Source organism: Mytilus galloprovincialis, chromosome 8 (genome assembly GCF_965363235.1).
Source record: "Mytilus galloprovincialis chromosome 8, xbMytGall1.hap1.1, whole genome shotgun sequence".
Taxonomy (NCBI): domain Eukaryota; kingdom Metazoa; phylum Mollusca; class Bivalvia; order Mytilida; family Mytilidae; genus Mytilus; species Mytilus galloprovincialis.
Window position 1 is genome coordinate 74,184,128 of NC_134845.1, and position 17,096 is coordinate 74,201,223.

A 17,096-nucleotide genomic window follows, 5' to 3' on the forward strand; every position below is an offset into this window, starting at 1 on the left:
TGCACATAAACGTGTTTATAGTTATTTTTTTATAATAACTTTTCAGTTTAAATTATTTTATTGTCTATGATTACTACTCAATCTTTTACTGGTCCTGCTACGTCTAAAATTGTCAATCCCGTTAAGAATAAATAAAGTATGTGTTATGCTATACATGAACACTTGTCACTGTTTTATTATGATTTTTTTCAGGTCGTTACATATCATTCGAAAAGGTCTACCAATTTGATGCTGCTTACCAAGGATCCTTAGCAATGTTATTATTTATCATTATTTTGGATCTTCTATCACCCCTTGAGTTCAATTATCATTTCTTCAAGATGATTTCATCATTAAAAATCGCTAGAGGAGCAATTGTCGCCTTCATGGTGATAATTGTTCTAGAACTAACTGCATTTGCCGCGTTGATATGGCTCACCATAGGGCGTAAAGACGAAATGTTCAAAAACATGTTTGAAACCATGAACACACTTTTAATTGTATTGTTATCTATGAAAAAGTATAACACAGAAGCATTCGACGACGTTTTAGTCAAATTTTATTTTGGACTCTATACATTCAGTGTGTCAATAACCTTGGTCAACGTTTTTATATCACTGTTGACATTCTCGTTTAACGACGTCAAAAGCGATCTAGACAAAGGTGTTCTTCAATTTGATCAAGATTTGAACAACCATTTATGGGTAAAAATCAACAAGTTCATACAGTGGATAAAAAACAAATTGTTCTTACAAGGTATGTGTTAAGCGCCTTAATCCAAATTATAGTTATTTGATTTGTTAGGAATATTCAAAAGAAGATCATACGTCTGAAACTAAATTTGTCACTGCCGTTTTTTATGTATAAAATCATTCAATTCATCTACCTTTTCTAAGAAAAACAATTACAACACCAAAAAAAAAAACCTGACATAGGAATCATATTTATATTTGTATATAAAGGTGTAATGAATAATAATGCATTTGTTTACATCCGTTGCCGGATATTATATTTCATGAATATATGGGACATCCTGTTTTAATATACCACTTTAAGCAGATTTCCCGCCATGTACGATGTAAGTGAAAGAACAAATAAGTTTTATTTTGTGTTAATAATGATTTAATTAAAGATATTTTGGTTGTGATAATGAACTGAAAAAAACTAGCTATATTGTTGTTGATTGGTAAATACATTAACTATAGTATTTTCAAGCTTGTGCGCGTCTAAATCGCTTTGAGTCATCTAGGTGCTAATCTGTCTTCAAGTAAATTAAGACAAGTAGTAGAACATAGATTGTTTAATGTACTGAGTGTTGCCACACAAGTATAGTGTTAATTTTATGGTTGTTTTAGAAATGATAGAAAAAGATGATGGTAAACTTCAGAATCGTGTAAGTATTTTACATAGCTTTATCATTGACGATTTTCAGATCTGAAAAACTATGTATATGATTTATTTAAAGAAAAATGGGGGTCAATGGGCAAATTTGTTTAAGGCATTCAATTGGAGAAATCAAGAGGATTCCGAAAATATGACAAAAATTTCAAAACATGACAAGCAAACATCCTTAAACAACGAAGTCAGAACAAGCATTGCACCTGAAGGTAAACCTGTAAATACAATGTGAGCATCATTCCTGCTCTAAAACAATGATCTATAGATCATTCCATATGTTGTTGGCCGGTTGAAGGGTTGTTTCTTTTCATATATTTATTTTGATTTAATATGAAAAATTTACTAGATTGAGAAACTATGCAGTGCAACCAGTAAACTTGAAAAAGGCGAATTCGAAAACAACAAAGTCTTAGTACAACTGATGATCAAATTGATTCGTTGGAAAAAGCTGAATGTCCAGCTTGATTGTTTGAATGTCAAGCGCCAACGATATGCAACCAAATACTTGTATGTATAGCATTTATTTTCTTACATATCAAAATTATAGAAACGTACTAGCATCATATAAACACAGTAAGCAATTCGTGTCTTATTTGTTAACAAAAAATAAACGAAAAACAAATATAATATACAGTAATAAACGAGAAACACTAAATTGTAGGCTCCTTGCTTGGTACAGCTGCAGGGCTAATCAATTCTCCTTTCCAGGAACCTGGGACAGTGTCCTAACAGTACCACATAAAAACAAACTATACAAATCAGTAGAAAATCAGTTGTAAAGGACTTTCATCGTATTTCAAATATCAAACGGTTTCAAATCATATTTTTATAATAATTTTTTGAATTGTCAGTCAGCTATAATGTGATATTCAACCAATATTTGGATATTGTTGTATACTTTAAATATAATAATTTTCGTCTTAGTAAAGCTATTGTTGTGACTTCAATCAATTCAATAGTTATTATTTTGCTTAAATCTAATTTAAATTTGTGATATAGCAAAATGGGGGAAATATTTTGAATTCTGTATTTCTGCAATCGCTTGACAAAAAGGTATAGTAAGGATTTAATAGTCGATTTATTTAAAAATAGCCCCATAAAATTGTATTTAATATATTGTTGGTAAAAAGTTATCTTGTTTAATGCAGTTCCCCGCTATTTCTACCACTAATGCATAATGGTCTTTGATAAAGAATAACACTAATAGTATATAGAACTGTAATACGGTATACTTTTTTACTATTGTCTTGTTTTGTAATAGATTTGGTTATGAAAGGTCGGGTGAAACATTGATTATCCTGACAGTACCATTCCTGTCTTATTCCTACAGTATAGGCGTCAACTGTTTTTTAATACCGTATAGCAAACAAAATATTGGTTCGAAGATAAAGGACAGAAAAGTTGGAAGTTCTTTTAAGTTTGTCTTACGCGAAAACATCAATATACAGGTGAAAATATTTTTATATAAGACATAATTTCTTTTTTAATTATTAAGATGTTGATTAAGTGTTCTGCATTTTATAACATTTGTTCAGAATCGTTGATTATAAGTCTGTCTCAAATATCCAGATATGTTGTGAACAAATTGAACACAATTGTGGAAAAGTAAAACAACTTTAGTTTGATAAATACAAATCGTACGGTAGCAAAAAAGCGATCGACTATAAAAATGATATAGAATCGTTAATAAAAAGTTTAGCAATATGCACAAGAAAATCTAAGATAAAAACCATCGTGCATTTACACGCTTAAAATTGTTAGAAGGGCGGCTATAATTTGGAGAAGATAGTACACAGTTTTGTCATAAAGCTTACATGAACACAAAATATTGTCCAATGCCTTGTGTGTATTCTGGAAATGGTTTAAGTGTAAATAATGAAACACAAAGTTTTGTTTTGTACTAAATATAAGCAAAATGAAGTTATATCAGGTGCATGTGTACGGTTATTGGCAATATTTCGACTACTCATGAAATGTTGCAAGTGAATAGAACTTACTGATTATGAATTCACTAACAAAATGAAATATATATACGTTACTTTTCTAAATGTATACGAGACTTTTCTAAATTTGCTTTCTGAGATATTACAAACGAAAAATCCTCTAATCAACATTGCACGTAAGCATTGCATAAGTACATTATTTTAAAGTGTTTAAACTTAAATGCCTTTTTTAAAACATTTCTACACGAACTAAATATAGCTATCTGTTATCATGGTTATATCGATTAGAGTTCTTGCAAGGTCACCGAATTCTGTTCTGATTTATGAACTATTCAAGTCTATGAATCAATTCGAAAACAAGGAATATCTACCTTATATAATGGATCGAAATACTGACTGCAAATGAAAGATGCTACACCTCAGTACTTTTTTACGGGTATTCTCAACATTTGTATTCTATGTATTTGCTATTTTTAAAAAGCGTATTTCACCAAGCAAATCCCATAAAACCCAGTGAAATTGCTTATTTTCTTTCCGTTATTTTACCACGTTTACATCTATGCCAAAGACAATGTCTAAAGCATTCGTATTAGTAATAGAATCTCGTAAACAAATATCCAATTTTTTTTATTTGAGATACAAAACAGTTGTTAAAACACTTTCAGACTTTTTTTAATCTGTTTAAAATAATCTACTAGTATAAAAGATTTATAATTTTTGGAGCTATGGTGAAAAAAACTCACTTTTTCAAATGTGTATTGTTTTGAATACGACAGTTTTAATGAAGTATTTATTTTTAGGGATCTGTTTTAGTAGACATTTTAGACTTGTCAGAATTTTCAGCGACAGCTTTTAACGCAGTCATGACAAAACAAGATGTAGAAGATTGGAAAATATATCCAGCTTGTAATGTAAGTTATTCACTTTCAAATGTCAATCTCAAATTATTTGACTTGTCTTAACATGTATATGTTATATAAATGTGATTATACAGCCATGATACAGTATTATACCGCTGTGAGATATAAAATAATTTTAATAAACATCAATAGTATTGAACAAAAAGCCATCAAATACAAAGAAGGGAAACATTTTTTACAAAAAAAATATTGTGTTGTTCATAGTACGAAGAAATCCATCCCCTATTATGATAGCTTGAATTGTTTATTTTCAGTTAATTTTTCATTAGTCAATGTATTACCAGGTAAATGGGAGTGAAAAAAACAGTGAAGCAGCTACCATTCTTTTTAATAAAATATAAGTTATGTTTAGTCAATATCAGGCTGCGTAGGCAGATCAGTTTTTGTTTTTGTACATATATATTTTGTGCTAATTTAGTTTCTTTCGTCGTTAAGGTTCAAGCAGGAATTCGGGTGACACTAAAGATCATTCCACACATATTTGCTGCGATTCAAACTGGACAGACGTTCTCAAATTCTGGTTGGGGGCCATTTGAAACGTATATTCCTTCAAGAAATTGTGAAAGTATATACACGTCATATGACCTGGAGACAAAAATTGTTTTTGAAAAAGGATGTTTCCCGCAATGTTCGTCTGTATCTATGCGGGTAAATATCAATTAATACATATTTTTTCTGGAAATTAAATTCGTGTTTTTCAAATATTGTTTCATGGTTCACATATGATTATTAAATCCGCCGTTTGCATTAAACATGTTTCTTATATAACCTACATCGGGTAGCTGGTGACCTTAACTTAGAAATCGTTAATATATGAAAAGTTTGAAAGCAAAATAAAAACACAGTGCTCACAACTTGATTATTTGGAATTAATACAGAAAAGCATTATCATTATTGTTCAGGGTTTAGTTTTTGTATTTTCTAAACAAAAGTGACTAGTATAGTTCACTTCACAGTTTTTTTTTATGAGCAATAACTAGATATATTTGGATGAATCAAGATTCTTTCTTCTGCAGTCAAAAAAGGGGCCATCAACAACAATTTTAAATGTAGATACTGATTCAGAAATACTAACAAAATCAGAGATCTATTTACCACTATCAGATGTCAGTGGAATTAATGGCAAATATAGTAAGTTATGTATATTTATCATTACATGACCCCCTGCCCTCATTGTCCATGTCAATGTAACCTATACAGATATACAGTTACGAGGATAACATAGATACAATAATGTAGGGCCTGTTTTATATGGCAATAGTTTAAAAGAGGAAATGTTTATATGTGTTAAACATACTGCTTATACTAACAGAGTTAACCAATTTACGTCAGTGTACAAGAAGTAGTTTACTTTTTAACCATAATATCATACTGATTTGCCTAATTATAAACTCCGAAGAATTTATAGAAAACAATAAATAATATAGAACTTGAAACCAGAACTATGGACATACTATAGTTAGTTGCATCTTTCTTAATATGTTTAAATGTACTGTTAAGCTTCAGTTGAATTTAAACATGAGTAAATATAAAATGGGGATTTTACAGGATTATTATTCATTTTGCCTACTTTAGAAACTTTGTATTTGTCATTTTATGACTGTTCCAATATACTTTTTTTCAGTATGCACACTTAGATTCCTACATTGACGGTGTAAACTTAACACATGCTTACCGAAAAATATAAGCAACCTTCTCAACTATCTAAGAGGATATAGCCATTTACAAAATGGAATGTTAAAACTCGTAAATGAAGAAAAATCCAGAAGAAATATCATGAATATCCAAACCGAGAATGACAAAATGCTTCCGTAGGGTAGGCGTCTCCTGTTATCCATGCATCACAAGCCATATAAACCAAGACCCAGTCAAATATGTCATAATTAAAAGGAAACATGGTGTGAATATGTTGAAGTCAATATTTGCAAAAAACAGGCTATACTATATATGTCAATAAAAAGCAAGACATATGCAGATAGAAACAAAGAAGACACATCTTTACTCATCTGGTATTACATTTTTAATTTCTCTTTGTAGGTCATCTAGCCCATTACATAATTGTAGGCAGAGAAAGTTCAGATAAAGAATGGGAGAAAATAAACTCTACTCTCAAAACTACAGAGAATGGCTTTCGGTTTACATTCAACAAACCATGGTACGACATTTTATAGAAAAATGCTGTATTATATAAAAGAATCATTTGTTAATCATTGTTCTTCTTCCGTGTGTATTATCTATCGTTTAGAAATACAAAGAAATCTCTTGTATATCAATGAAATAATCATTTCATTTCTGATTATGAATTTTTCATGTTCGCAAACTTAAGAAAATATTAGTTCTGTTGTCATTCATGGTGAATCCTTATAATGTTCATGTTTATATTAAAGGATGCTACATATGCATTCGATTTCGAGCTCTCAATCTGCATTTTGAACGAAAGATTTGTCTTTAAAAATATTAAATCATGATACATGTCATAGTTTAATATAAGCAATTAACAAATTCTTTATCTGAGTTTCATGTTTATATTGGCAGAATAAAATGATAAAGGGAATGTTTTGCCTTACATGTATTACATATGTTTATTGTTTACAAACATGACAAATGTATCATTACTTTAACATTGTCGGCAGAAATATCGCAGAAATAATCATAAATTACAGTATGAACAATCACGTAACGACAAGAAATCCGAACGTAGTGAGACCAAGTGTTATTAAAGGGTGTAACATATGCAATCGATTCGGCACTCATTTGCGTTTTGAACGAAAGTTCTGTCATTAAAAATATTGAATCATGATACATGTAATAATTAATATAAGCGATTAATTAATTCTTTATCTGAGTTTCATGTTTATATAGGCAGAATAAAATGATAAAGGGAATGTTTTGCCTTACATGTATTACATATGTTTTTTGTTTACAAACATGACAAATGTACCATTACTTTAACATTGTCAGCAGAAATATCGCAGAAAAATTCATAAATTACAGTATGAACAATCACTAAACGACAAATAAATCCGAACGAAGTGAAGAGACCAAGTGTTTCGTGAGATAAATCATGTACTGAAATACATAATAATTTAATTGCATTTAATATACTTTCAGGTCAGTGTTTGAAGTAACTGTAAAAGAATCAAAGATTCATTGGGTAATTCTTTGTCAGTGTTTTCTTGTCCTTAAAAAGAAAATAGGAAATAGTGTCAAAATATTAAAATCTGTGAGTCATTCCTATCCAGTTGCTAAATCAAAATTCTCCAATTCTTGTTTGAGTCGTTAGTATACTATATGATTAAATAAAGGCAACAGTAGTATACCGTTGTTCAAACTCATAAATCCATGGACAAAAAAACAAAATCGGGGTAACAAACTAAAACTGACGGAAACGCATAAATATAAGAGGAGAACAACGACACAACACTACAATGTAACTAACATACACAGAAACGGACCAAGCATCAGACAAAATCCCACGAGAATAACAAATATAACATCAAAACCAAATACATGAATTTGGGATAGACAAGTACCGTGACACGTCTTATCGCAATGTCAATTTACACTCAAAAATAAGAGAAAACAAAAATGTGTTTTTGTTTCGTTGTTTTGTGAATTCATATCAATTTTTATATGTTTCAGATACAAGCGTATAGAAAAGATTCCTATTTTGGTATGCAATTTAAATATAAAGTAATCGAATTTCCATATGGTTATTTGCAGATTTTTTTTAATTTTCTAATTTTGAATATAACACGTTAAAATTTATGTTTCAATTGAAACTTCTATATAAAATTGATAGTACTATTATTATTTTAATTATAAACACAAATTAGAGGTTATTTTTTTAGGTGTAGGAGTGTTTAAATTAATAAGAATCAATACCATCAAATTGAAAATAGACTCATCCTTTATCTGTTTGGATTTGACATACATAAGACACGAATAGACATACAGCAAACATCTTCTTCCTACACAAATTTAAATCATTATGATAAACTAATTTCAAAGAAAGTAATCCAACAAAAGCACCAAAAACATTTTTTCTGTAGAATCCCAATACAAATAAAAATCCAATTATTACAATTCAATTATGGTGACAGATAATAGCTAAATTAACGCTGATTCCATAAAAAAAAATCGCTTCGCAATACTGTGGCTTAAAATGAGATAAATAATTAGCTACTTCTGGTTTTCAAAATTTCACTTCTAGTTTCATTTAATTAAATGTTTCTTCACACATATTTCATAAATGTAAAGGTCGTTAAGCCTATGCCTCTCCTATATAAGGTTAATAAGTTATTTTATCGTCCTATATCACTCTGCTCTGTCGATCTGTAGTTCTCGTATCAATGCTTCAAAACGAGGCCAGACATTATCAGCGACGTAATGTGAGAAGTTATCAGCGACGTCACAGTGCGAGGGGAGACGTTACCAAGCTTGCTTTCGTCAAGCGTGAAACTGTCTTAGTGATAGGAAAAAGACCAGTGATAGAACAATGAACAAATAATCGGGGTTTTTTTTTTTGTATAGATATCGTAAAAACTCAGCCACTCGACACAAGGTGAAACTTTTAAGCTTGTTCGATGCGCTCACTAGCCAAAAAGGTTCACTGTGTGGCTCGTGGTTAATATTTTACGATATCAATGTGTAGAAAACCCGATAATCATTACTCACCATACAGCTTATTTAAAATATAAGAGAGGAGAAAACTGTCATTAAATGTTAATGTACCCTTTCGACCAAACTTTAAGTGTAATGACATGTTGCAATTATCAAATTTTTAGAAATATTTTGTTGCAATCTTAAACGATTTCTGAACCGTCAAAATAAGACAAAGTCTAAATTTAAATTATGATCTCGACCTTCCACTTTGATTTAATTTTCATTTTAGTTGACCAAGGACATAAAAATCAAAAGATCCTAGGTCTCGATGACTAATGGGGTATGCGTTTTATAACATCTCACTTATGTTAAATATAAAGGGGAAATAACACTCATATTAAGACTCCTCAATGTTTCGGTCAAATTTAAACGTAACATTCTGAGGATGAAACGTGCAATTTAGATAAATAAATGTGTTGCTTTCTATATTCTATAACGGTTGCGAAGAAGAAGACATAAAAACAAAAACTCTCTGAAACACTATTTTTCTTGTTGTATCTCTAACAAAGAAAAGTGTTTGGTAAACAGAGTCAGTTTCAAAATCGTATAAACGGTACAATATAATATACAAAATAGTTAAGCAACATCTTTTCAAACACCAATACGGAAAAGAGGAAAGACGTAAATGTATGCTCAATGCATTTTTGTGATAATTCCGTTTGAAAACATTCATACTCTAAATGGAATTTGGATGACAAGGGAGACAGCCATACTTATTTCGAAAAACCAGTAAAGAAACTTGGAAACTAGGAATAGGCCAAAATCGCATTTCATAAAACCTGTAATAATATCAGTAATTCGAAAGAGAAATGACATCAACTGTGTATCCATCGTGCCTTTTAACTGAACCTATAAGTTATCAGATAAATACTTGGCATTTGCATGAGTTAATACAATTTATACAGAGGTCCAATTCTAAACATTAAAAACAGCTATCAGCTCATACCTTTCGTTGTATTAGCCCTCAACGCTCATACATTATTGAAATTTTTGTTTTCTTTATTTCTTTATGAGCGTCTGGTGTACATATTTAAAGCCTGGTATCAATAAAGTATTTGCTCATATGTTGCCATTACTGACTTTTCAAAATTGAAAAAATATGTGTCGAACGAATGGCATTGAGTGTAAATTTAAATCTACAAATATAACTTAAAATTGAATAAATGTGTTTCAAGGATTAAGGTAGACATTGATAGAGAAGAAGTAGATAGTTTGTCCGGTCGCTTGGTTGGTTTAAACAGTAGGGTTTTGATAGAAATTGAAATTGAAAAAAAACTAACGCTTCTGTGATGTTGGTTTTTTTTAAGATACACTATGAATTATCTACTCGAGAAATATAAAGGTATTATACTGAAGTCATTCAATATAACAAGTCCTGATGTAACAGTCCAAGCATAACACATAATTCATCTTATTGTACACATTAAAAAATATTGGAAATTAAACAATCGAAATCGTATTAAGGGTATACACGAATATCCGTTTTACCATCGGTGATTTGTGTTAAAATATCAATAGATAATTACAAGTATGAAGCCAGTGTCAACTTAATTTGATAGATAACATGCATGTACTTTCTAAATCATTAGAAGCAGTATTATGGTACCCAATTCACAAAGTAGCAAAGCTGCTACATGACAAGGATATGATGTGTGCACTGGTTTCTACGAAATGTTTATATTTGTAATCAAATAAGTGTCCAGCTGCATCATGAACACATTGCTCATTGTCTAATTACTAATTTTGTTTTTAGAAAACAGTTGACACAACCACATTGTTCGACTATCGTATGTCATTTTTTTTTTTAGATGTATTGCACTAGTGCTTGCTAAACCCAAACAATGACATACTAACTTTTGTTAGTTCTAATTCTAACATGGCGTGGTTATTCAATCAACAAATGAGATGCCATTGATACGCTTTACACACAGGTGTCTGTAATTTCAGATATTCTCCTGGTAAAGGCCATGTCTGTATTTTTAGATATCCCCCTGGTAAAGGCCATTGTGATGATAAGTCAAATGAAAGAAGTGGCCAGAAAATGGAAACAAATAGTAAATATGGTAGGGATGATAGATACAGACATGTTTACTTCAGAAGATGAAATCCTGTGCCAGGAAGAAAAATGCTTTATGGTATTACAGAAATGGTTACAGCAATCGACAGTTACATTCGGAATGTTGATATCATTATTATCTTCCTTGGATTTGAAGGTTATTGCAGGTACCCCAATTATTTCTTTTTCTATGAATAGGTATTGTTTTAATACTATTTGTCCATATATTTAAAGGCGCTATAGCAGGTATTGCTGTTACACTATTTGTCCTTAGGCTTTAGCAGGTATTGCTGTTACACTATTTGTCCTTATGCTATAGCAGGTATTACTGTTACACAATTTGTCCTTAGGCTATAGCAGGTATTACTGTTACACTATTTGTCCTTAGGCTATATCAGGTACTGTTGTTACACTATTTGTCCTTAGGCTATAGCAGGTATTGTTGTTACACTATTTGTCCTTTTGCTATAGCAGGTATTGCTGTTACACTATTCGTCCTTGTGCTATAGCAGGTATTGTTGTTACACTATTTGTCCTTAGGCTATAACAGGTATTGCTGTTGCACAATTTGGCATTGGGCTATAGCAGGTATTCATAATACACCAAACATACTGATCTTTTTCCAGAAGAGCACGGTAATTCAGTAAAAACAAACATAATATTCACTAAAATATCTCGCCCACTATATAAATATATATAAGTACGTCTAAACAAGTGACAATTCTACGACAGACCCATCCATTGGATCACCAGTGAAGTTGATATTCCGCTGAAACTAATATCTTATTAATAAGTACTCTAAATATAAACACAACAATGTTAATCTTCAAATTTTTCAATTATTTTGTTCTTTTCTCGCCGGGATTCGAACTCATGCTATTGTTATATCGATACAACACCGACTCCACTGTGTCCAGCATTCTATACCACCTTGACTGAACTAAAAAAAAATCAGCTTTCGGTGACCTGTGGTTTTGCATTTCTACTGTCTTTTCAAAAAGACATAACCTATGTTTATTTAAAAAAAGAGTGTTTGAGATAAGAGAAATAGAGGTCCTAAAGGGGTATTGCAATTCATCGTTCGACGACAAACTGAAAACGCCATGGTAAAAAAAAATAATGATTAGATAACTACATACTGAGTAACACACAACTGGGATTATCTAAGTTGTTCCGAAAGGGTTAGCTGGTCCTACTCGACGTGTTGCTGTTCGTGTCGGTACAACTTCCGGTTATACGTCTCATCAGGTGATGTCACATTCCAAGAAAGATTGTCTTCTGTCACACAGATATTCAATAACCGCCAAGCAATTTATCATGACATATACTCTTTTTCCAAGGGATGACTTCAGCTTTACCTCTTGGACCAATTCTCTTATTTGTAAGAAGCAACGCTGGATCGTAGAATTCGTGATAGGAAAATTCGGTTCTGGAATATCGTATAAGCTCTATATTCAGGCGTTGTTTATGTTGCTACATAGAAATAAAAAATTCACCTGAACCCCTAAATATTTTATGTACAGACTTTTAATATGTTCTACTCCTTAACGAGGCTAAGTTTGATGACCCGCTTCTTTTCAAAATCCTGTATCCGCGTATGTGATACTCTGTTTTACGAATAAATTACTAGCAAGGGCTTTTCTTCTTTCCTAAAAAACAAAGGTTGGATTGAGACCTCTAGAAATATCTTGATAAAAAAATATGCATGTGTTTTATTTTACCAGATTGAATTGATGCGGCAAAAAATATTATATATATATGTTAGACTCAGATCGACGTCCGTTCCTCAAATCGACGTCCGTTTCTCAAATCGACGTCCAAATCTGACGTCACATTCTCAAATTGACGTCCAATACTTTGACCCTCTAATCGCCGCCCAATGCAAAAACTGCGTCCGATTGATTTTAATCGTCTTTAATCGATAATTGTTCAATATAAATAGATAATAAATAACTGAACTTAATTATTTACACTTATATACATGTACATGTTTTGTAGGGTTCAAACATTTTATACATACTTTTCATATAGAATTTTTTGAACCCGAATTAGGTATCATGCATATCAAAGTTTATCTTGATAAAAAGTTAATCGAATCGATTTACAAAGTAGTGTGTCATTCCTATTCATGTTAATAAATAACATGCATATGAGGTTATGGTAAGGAGAAAACAACCTAACGACAAAGAAACCAAACGACAATTAGAGGCATTATTCGGTCTTCAACAATAGACAAAATAAAGAAGCCATTTTGTTTTCTTCAGTATTATAATTCGGACTGTGTAAGATATTTTTCAACAAATTTCTGAGTTTTACACCTGGAGTAAAACATATACGCAAGAAATTGCCATTATGTTTCATGTTGTGTACAACTGCTCTAGGTTAAGTGCTCACATGTTTAACCCCGACATATGCTTTATTGGCCTGTACTGCAGTGGTTTTTGATGGTTAATGTTTGTCATATTTCTTTTTTTGGAATTGTTTTTTTTATAAATAAGACCGTTAACTTTCTAATTTGAATTGTTTGCATTAGACATGTCATACCACATCTCCTTATTTTTATGTAATCTCTAAAATTTAAAAATTGATATCCAGTTTACATATTTAGTCCAGTATGTTATAAATCTTAGAAAAACACTTCTTTTTTTTTAAACATATCCTATTTGTCACACATAAAGTGTTTAAAGGTCTAAAAGTTTCAGCTGCTGTCGGTTATTGTTAATTTTGTATTCTGTGTCCAAAATGAACGTTGATTAGAGAAGCTAAGAATTGGACGTCGATTAGAAAAGCCCACAAAATAGACGTCGATTAGATAGGCGTAAAATTGGCCGTCGATTTGGAAGGATATTTTACTGTGACGTCAGATTTGGACGTCGGTTTGAGAAATGGACGTCGATTAGAGATCAGACGTCGATCTGAGTCTTACATATATAACATCACTGAAGAGAGACATATTGTCGAAATCGAGATCTGGTGTACAAAAAAATATTGACACCTTGTGTTCGTGACATAACATCTTTGCCACAAGTTTATTGTTTTCTGTTTAGTATTAAATTTATATTAAGATCCATTTTGTTACATCTCGTGATCAATTTTATTTGGCAATCGCCAATGGCAGTTAGCAGACTTTTATATTTTTTCGTTTGGGCTTGTATCATATTTTCCCTCCGGTTTATATGATCCGTTCATCCTATATTGACTCTTAAAATTCAAGAGTCTATCTGAAATTGAGGTTAAATTATATGGCCTTCCAAATACCGTTTCGATCCCTAACATCACTGAAGAGACATATATTGTCGAAATCTATATCTGGTGTCCAAAAAAAAATATTTACACCTTGTGTTTGTGGCATAACATCACTGAAGAGACATATATTGTCGAAATCTATATCTGGTGTACAAAAAAAAAAATTTACTCCTTGTGTTTGTGGCATAACATCACTGAAGAGACATATATTGTCGAAATCTATATCTGGTGTACAAAAAAAAATATTTACACCTTGTGTTTGTGGCATAACATCACTGAAGAGACATATATTGTCGAAATCTATATCTGGTGTACAAAAAAAAATATTTACACCTTGTGTTTGTAGCATAACATCACTGAAGAGACATATATTGTCGAAATCTATATCTGGTGTACACAAAAAAATATTTACACCTTGTGTTTGTGGCATAACATCACTGAAGAGACATTTATTGTCGAAATCTATATCTGGTGTACAAAAAAAAATATTTACACCTTGTGTTTGTGGCATAACATCTTGTTTATTGTTTTCTGTTTAGTATTAAATTTATATTAAGATCCATTTTGTTACATCTCGTGATCAATTTTATTTGGCAATCGCCAATGGCAGTCAGCAGGGTTTAAGAACATCAGTTGTTCGACCTGTAAGTCAAATGCGTTTTGTTTCAATATATTTTTTCACTTTTTTGGTCTTTTGGAAAATGTTATTTGTGCTGTTTTTAGACCCTTCTACAACGAAGTTTGTTTTACATGCATACGTATAAAAATTGCGGTTTTTATCCATTGCAATCATAGGTTTGAACGTAGTTTTCAATTTAGACTTGTTTATATTTTTTCGTTTGGGCTTGTATCATATTTTCCCTCCGGTTTATATTATCCGTTCATCCTATATTGACTCTTAAAATTCAAGAGTCTATCTGAAATTGAGGTTAAATTATATGGCCTTCCAAATACCGTTTCGATCCCTTACATCACTGAAGAGACATATATTGTCGAAATCTATATCTGGTGTACAAAAAAAAATATTTACACCTTGTGTTTGTGGCATAACATCTTGGCCACAAGTTTATTGTTTTCTGTTTAGTATTAAATTTATATACGATGCATTTTGTTACATCTCGTGATCAATTTTATTTGGCAATCGCCAATAGCAGTCAGCAGGGTTTAAGAACATCAGTTGTTCGACCTGTTAGTCAAATGCGTTTTGTTTAAATATACTTTTTCACTTTTTTGGTCTTTTGGAAAATGTTGTTTGTGCTGTATTTAGACCCTTCTACAACGAAATTTGTTTTACATGCACATGTATAAAAATTGCGGTTGTTATCCAACGCAATCATAGGTTTGAACGTAGTTTTCAATTTAGACTTGTTTATATATATTATATATATATATATATTCTTCTCGTTTGGTAGAACGTATGTTATCACAGTGAAACACTTGATCATGTTGAGGGCGAATATTTCAATCTATTGTTAAATATCAGTTATGTCTATGTCGCAAGCTCACTAACATGAGACATGCTTTCGAATTCTTAGATCTTTAGATACTGAAATAGTCATCTAATCTGTAATTGTACCTAATGAGTCATATTTCTAATTGCGACATTTTGGCTCAATGAGTATTCATAACACGGACTATGCATACACAGCAAGAGACGCTTACCCTGTCGACGGCACTCGGTCTCGCACCTTTTGAAGTTCATACCCTGTCGACGCACTCGTTCTCACACCTTTTGAAGTTCATGTTTTTCCCTCAGGTTGTGTTCGTTACCTTTATTTGTCTTCTTAATCAAATTATGAAATTCGAACATCGACAAAATACCATTGCCTATATCTATTCTTGTTTACCTTTAATTTGTTAACTTTTTCAGATCAGATTGAACAAAAATGGAGGACTGTTATTTTACTTGAGAAATGCAATGACACCAATGATAATGGTACCGTCTTGGCAAATCTAGACAAAGATGTTACAGGCAATCAAAGGATCAAAGAATTTATATATCTGAACAATTAAACTTTGTTTAACAGTCAACATTTTGATAAGGAACTTTTGTCAGAGCTGTAGTCTCATTTGTTTTAAAGTTTAAACTGGGACTTTTATTTCAGGATTGAATGCTTCTTTTTGTAAAATCATTGGGAAAGCGCTTCATTCTAAAAATGCACGCACTTTAACCCTTTTTACAACCCAATGAAATAACTAAACGAAGAATTCAATACTTTTAATTACATGTTGTCGCTATGATCACGAAAACACGATTACAATTAATATTTTTTTTTCGTTTATTTACCTGTGCACTTTATTGTGGAAACGTATGCCATCATGAATAATTTGATTCATTTTGAAATGAATGTTAATTTCAGAAAGACTCAAGATTGATGTTAGCCAAAAAATAACATATTATATTAAAACATTCATTTAAAAATGTAATGATTTAATCATATTGCAGAAAACACAAGAATTGAAATAAAATAAATTTAGTTTTACATGCCTCGTGCGTATTTTTATTTTTCATCCAAATTAAGTGACATCGCTAGTTTACTGAATCTTGACCTTCATTCAGGGATGGGGTCGATTACTTTAAAATGTAATCGATTACATTACAATTACTTTGCTAATAAAATGTAATCGATTACATTACAATTACACCCTATTTCATATGTAATCGATTACAGTAGATTACTTTTCTTTATTGTAATCATGATTACTTTAGATTACTTATGATTACATTGTATATTGCTATATCAAAGTTTTTTTTAAACTTTTTATCCGCTTATTTTGGTGATTTTTTTTTAAAAGCCTTAATTTATTCATCTTTTAAAAGAATTTATAGACAAGACAGTTACAGTTACAGTGTAACATGTGCAATTTGATAAAATAGCTATAGACAAG

At 31.1% G+C, this 17,096-nt stretch overlaps 1 protein-coding gene across 1 annotated transcript in view; it reads left to right on the forward strand.

Moving 5' to 3' along the window:
* LOC143042555 (location of vulva defective 1-like) overlaps window positions 1-16,741 on the forward strand; it is a 56,737-nt gene extending 39,996 nt beyond the window's left edge. The window contains exons 20-31 of the mRNA XM_076214935.1: window positions 193-735; window positions 1,335-1,372; window positions 1,724-1,884; window positions 2,639-2,825; window positions 4,121-4,231; window positions 4,676-4,888; window positions 5,257-5,371; window positions 6,278-6,395; window positions 7,352-7,394; window positions 7,883-7,913; window positions 10,889-11,128; window positions 16,078-16,741. Coding sequence (XP_076071050.1) covers window positions 193-735; window positions 1,335-1,372; window positions 1,724-1,884; window positions 2,639-2,825; window positions 4,121-4,231; window positions 4,676-4,888; window positions 5,257-5,371; window positions 6,278-6,395; window positions 7,352-7,394; window positions 7,883-7,913; window positions 10,889-11,128; window positions 16,078-16,220 — 1,943 coding nt within the window. The 3' untranslated portion in view covers window positions 16,221-16,741. The remainder of the gene's footprint in view (window positions 1-192; window positions 736-1,334; window positions 1,373-1,723; window positions 1,885-2,638; window positions 2,826-4,120; window positions 4,232-4,675; window positions 4,889-5,256; window positions 5,372-6,277; window positions 6,396-7,351; window positions 7,395-7,882; window positions 7,914-10,888; window positions 11,129-16,077) is intronic.
* Window positions 16,742-17,096: the final 355 nt, after the last annotated feature.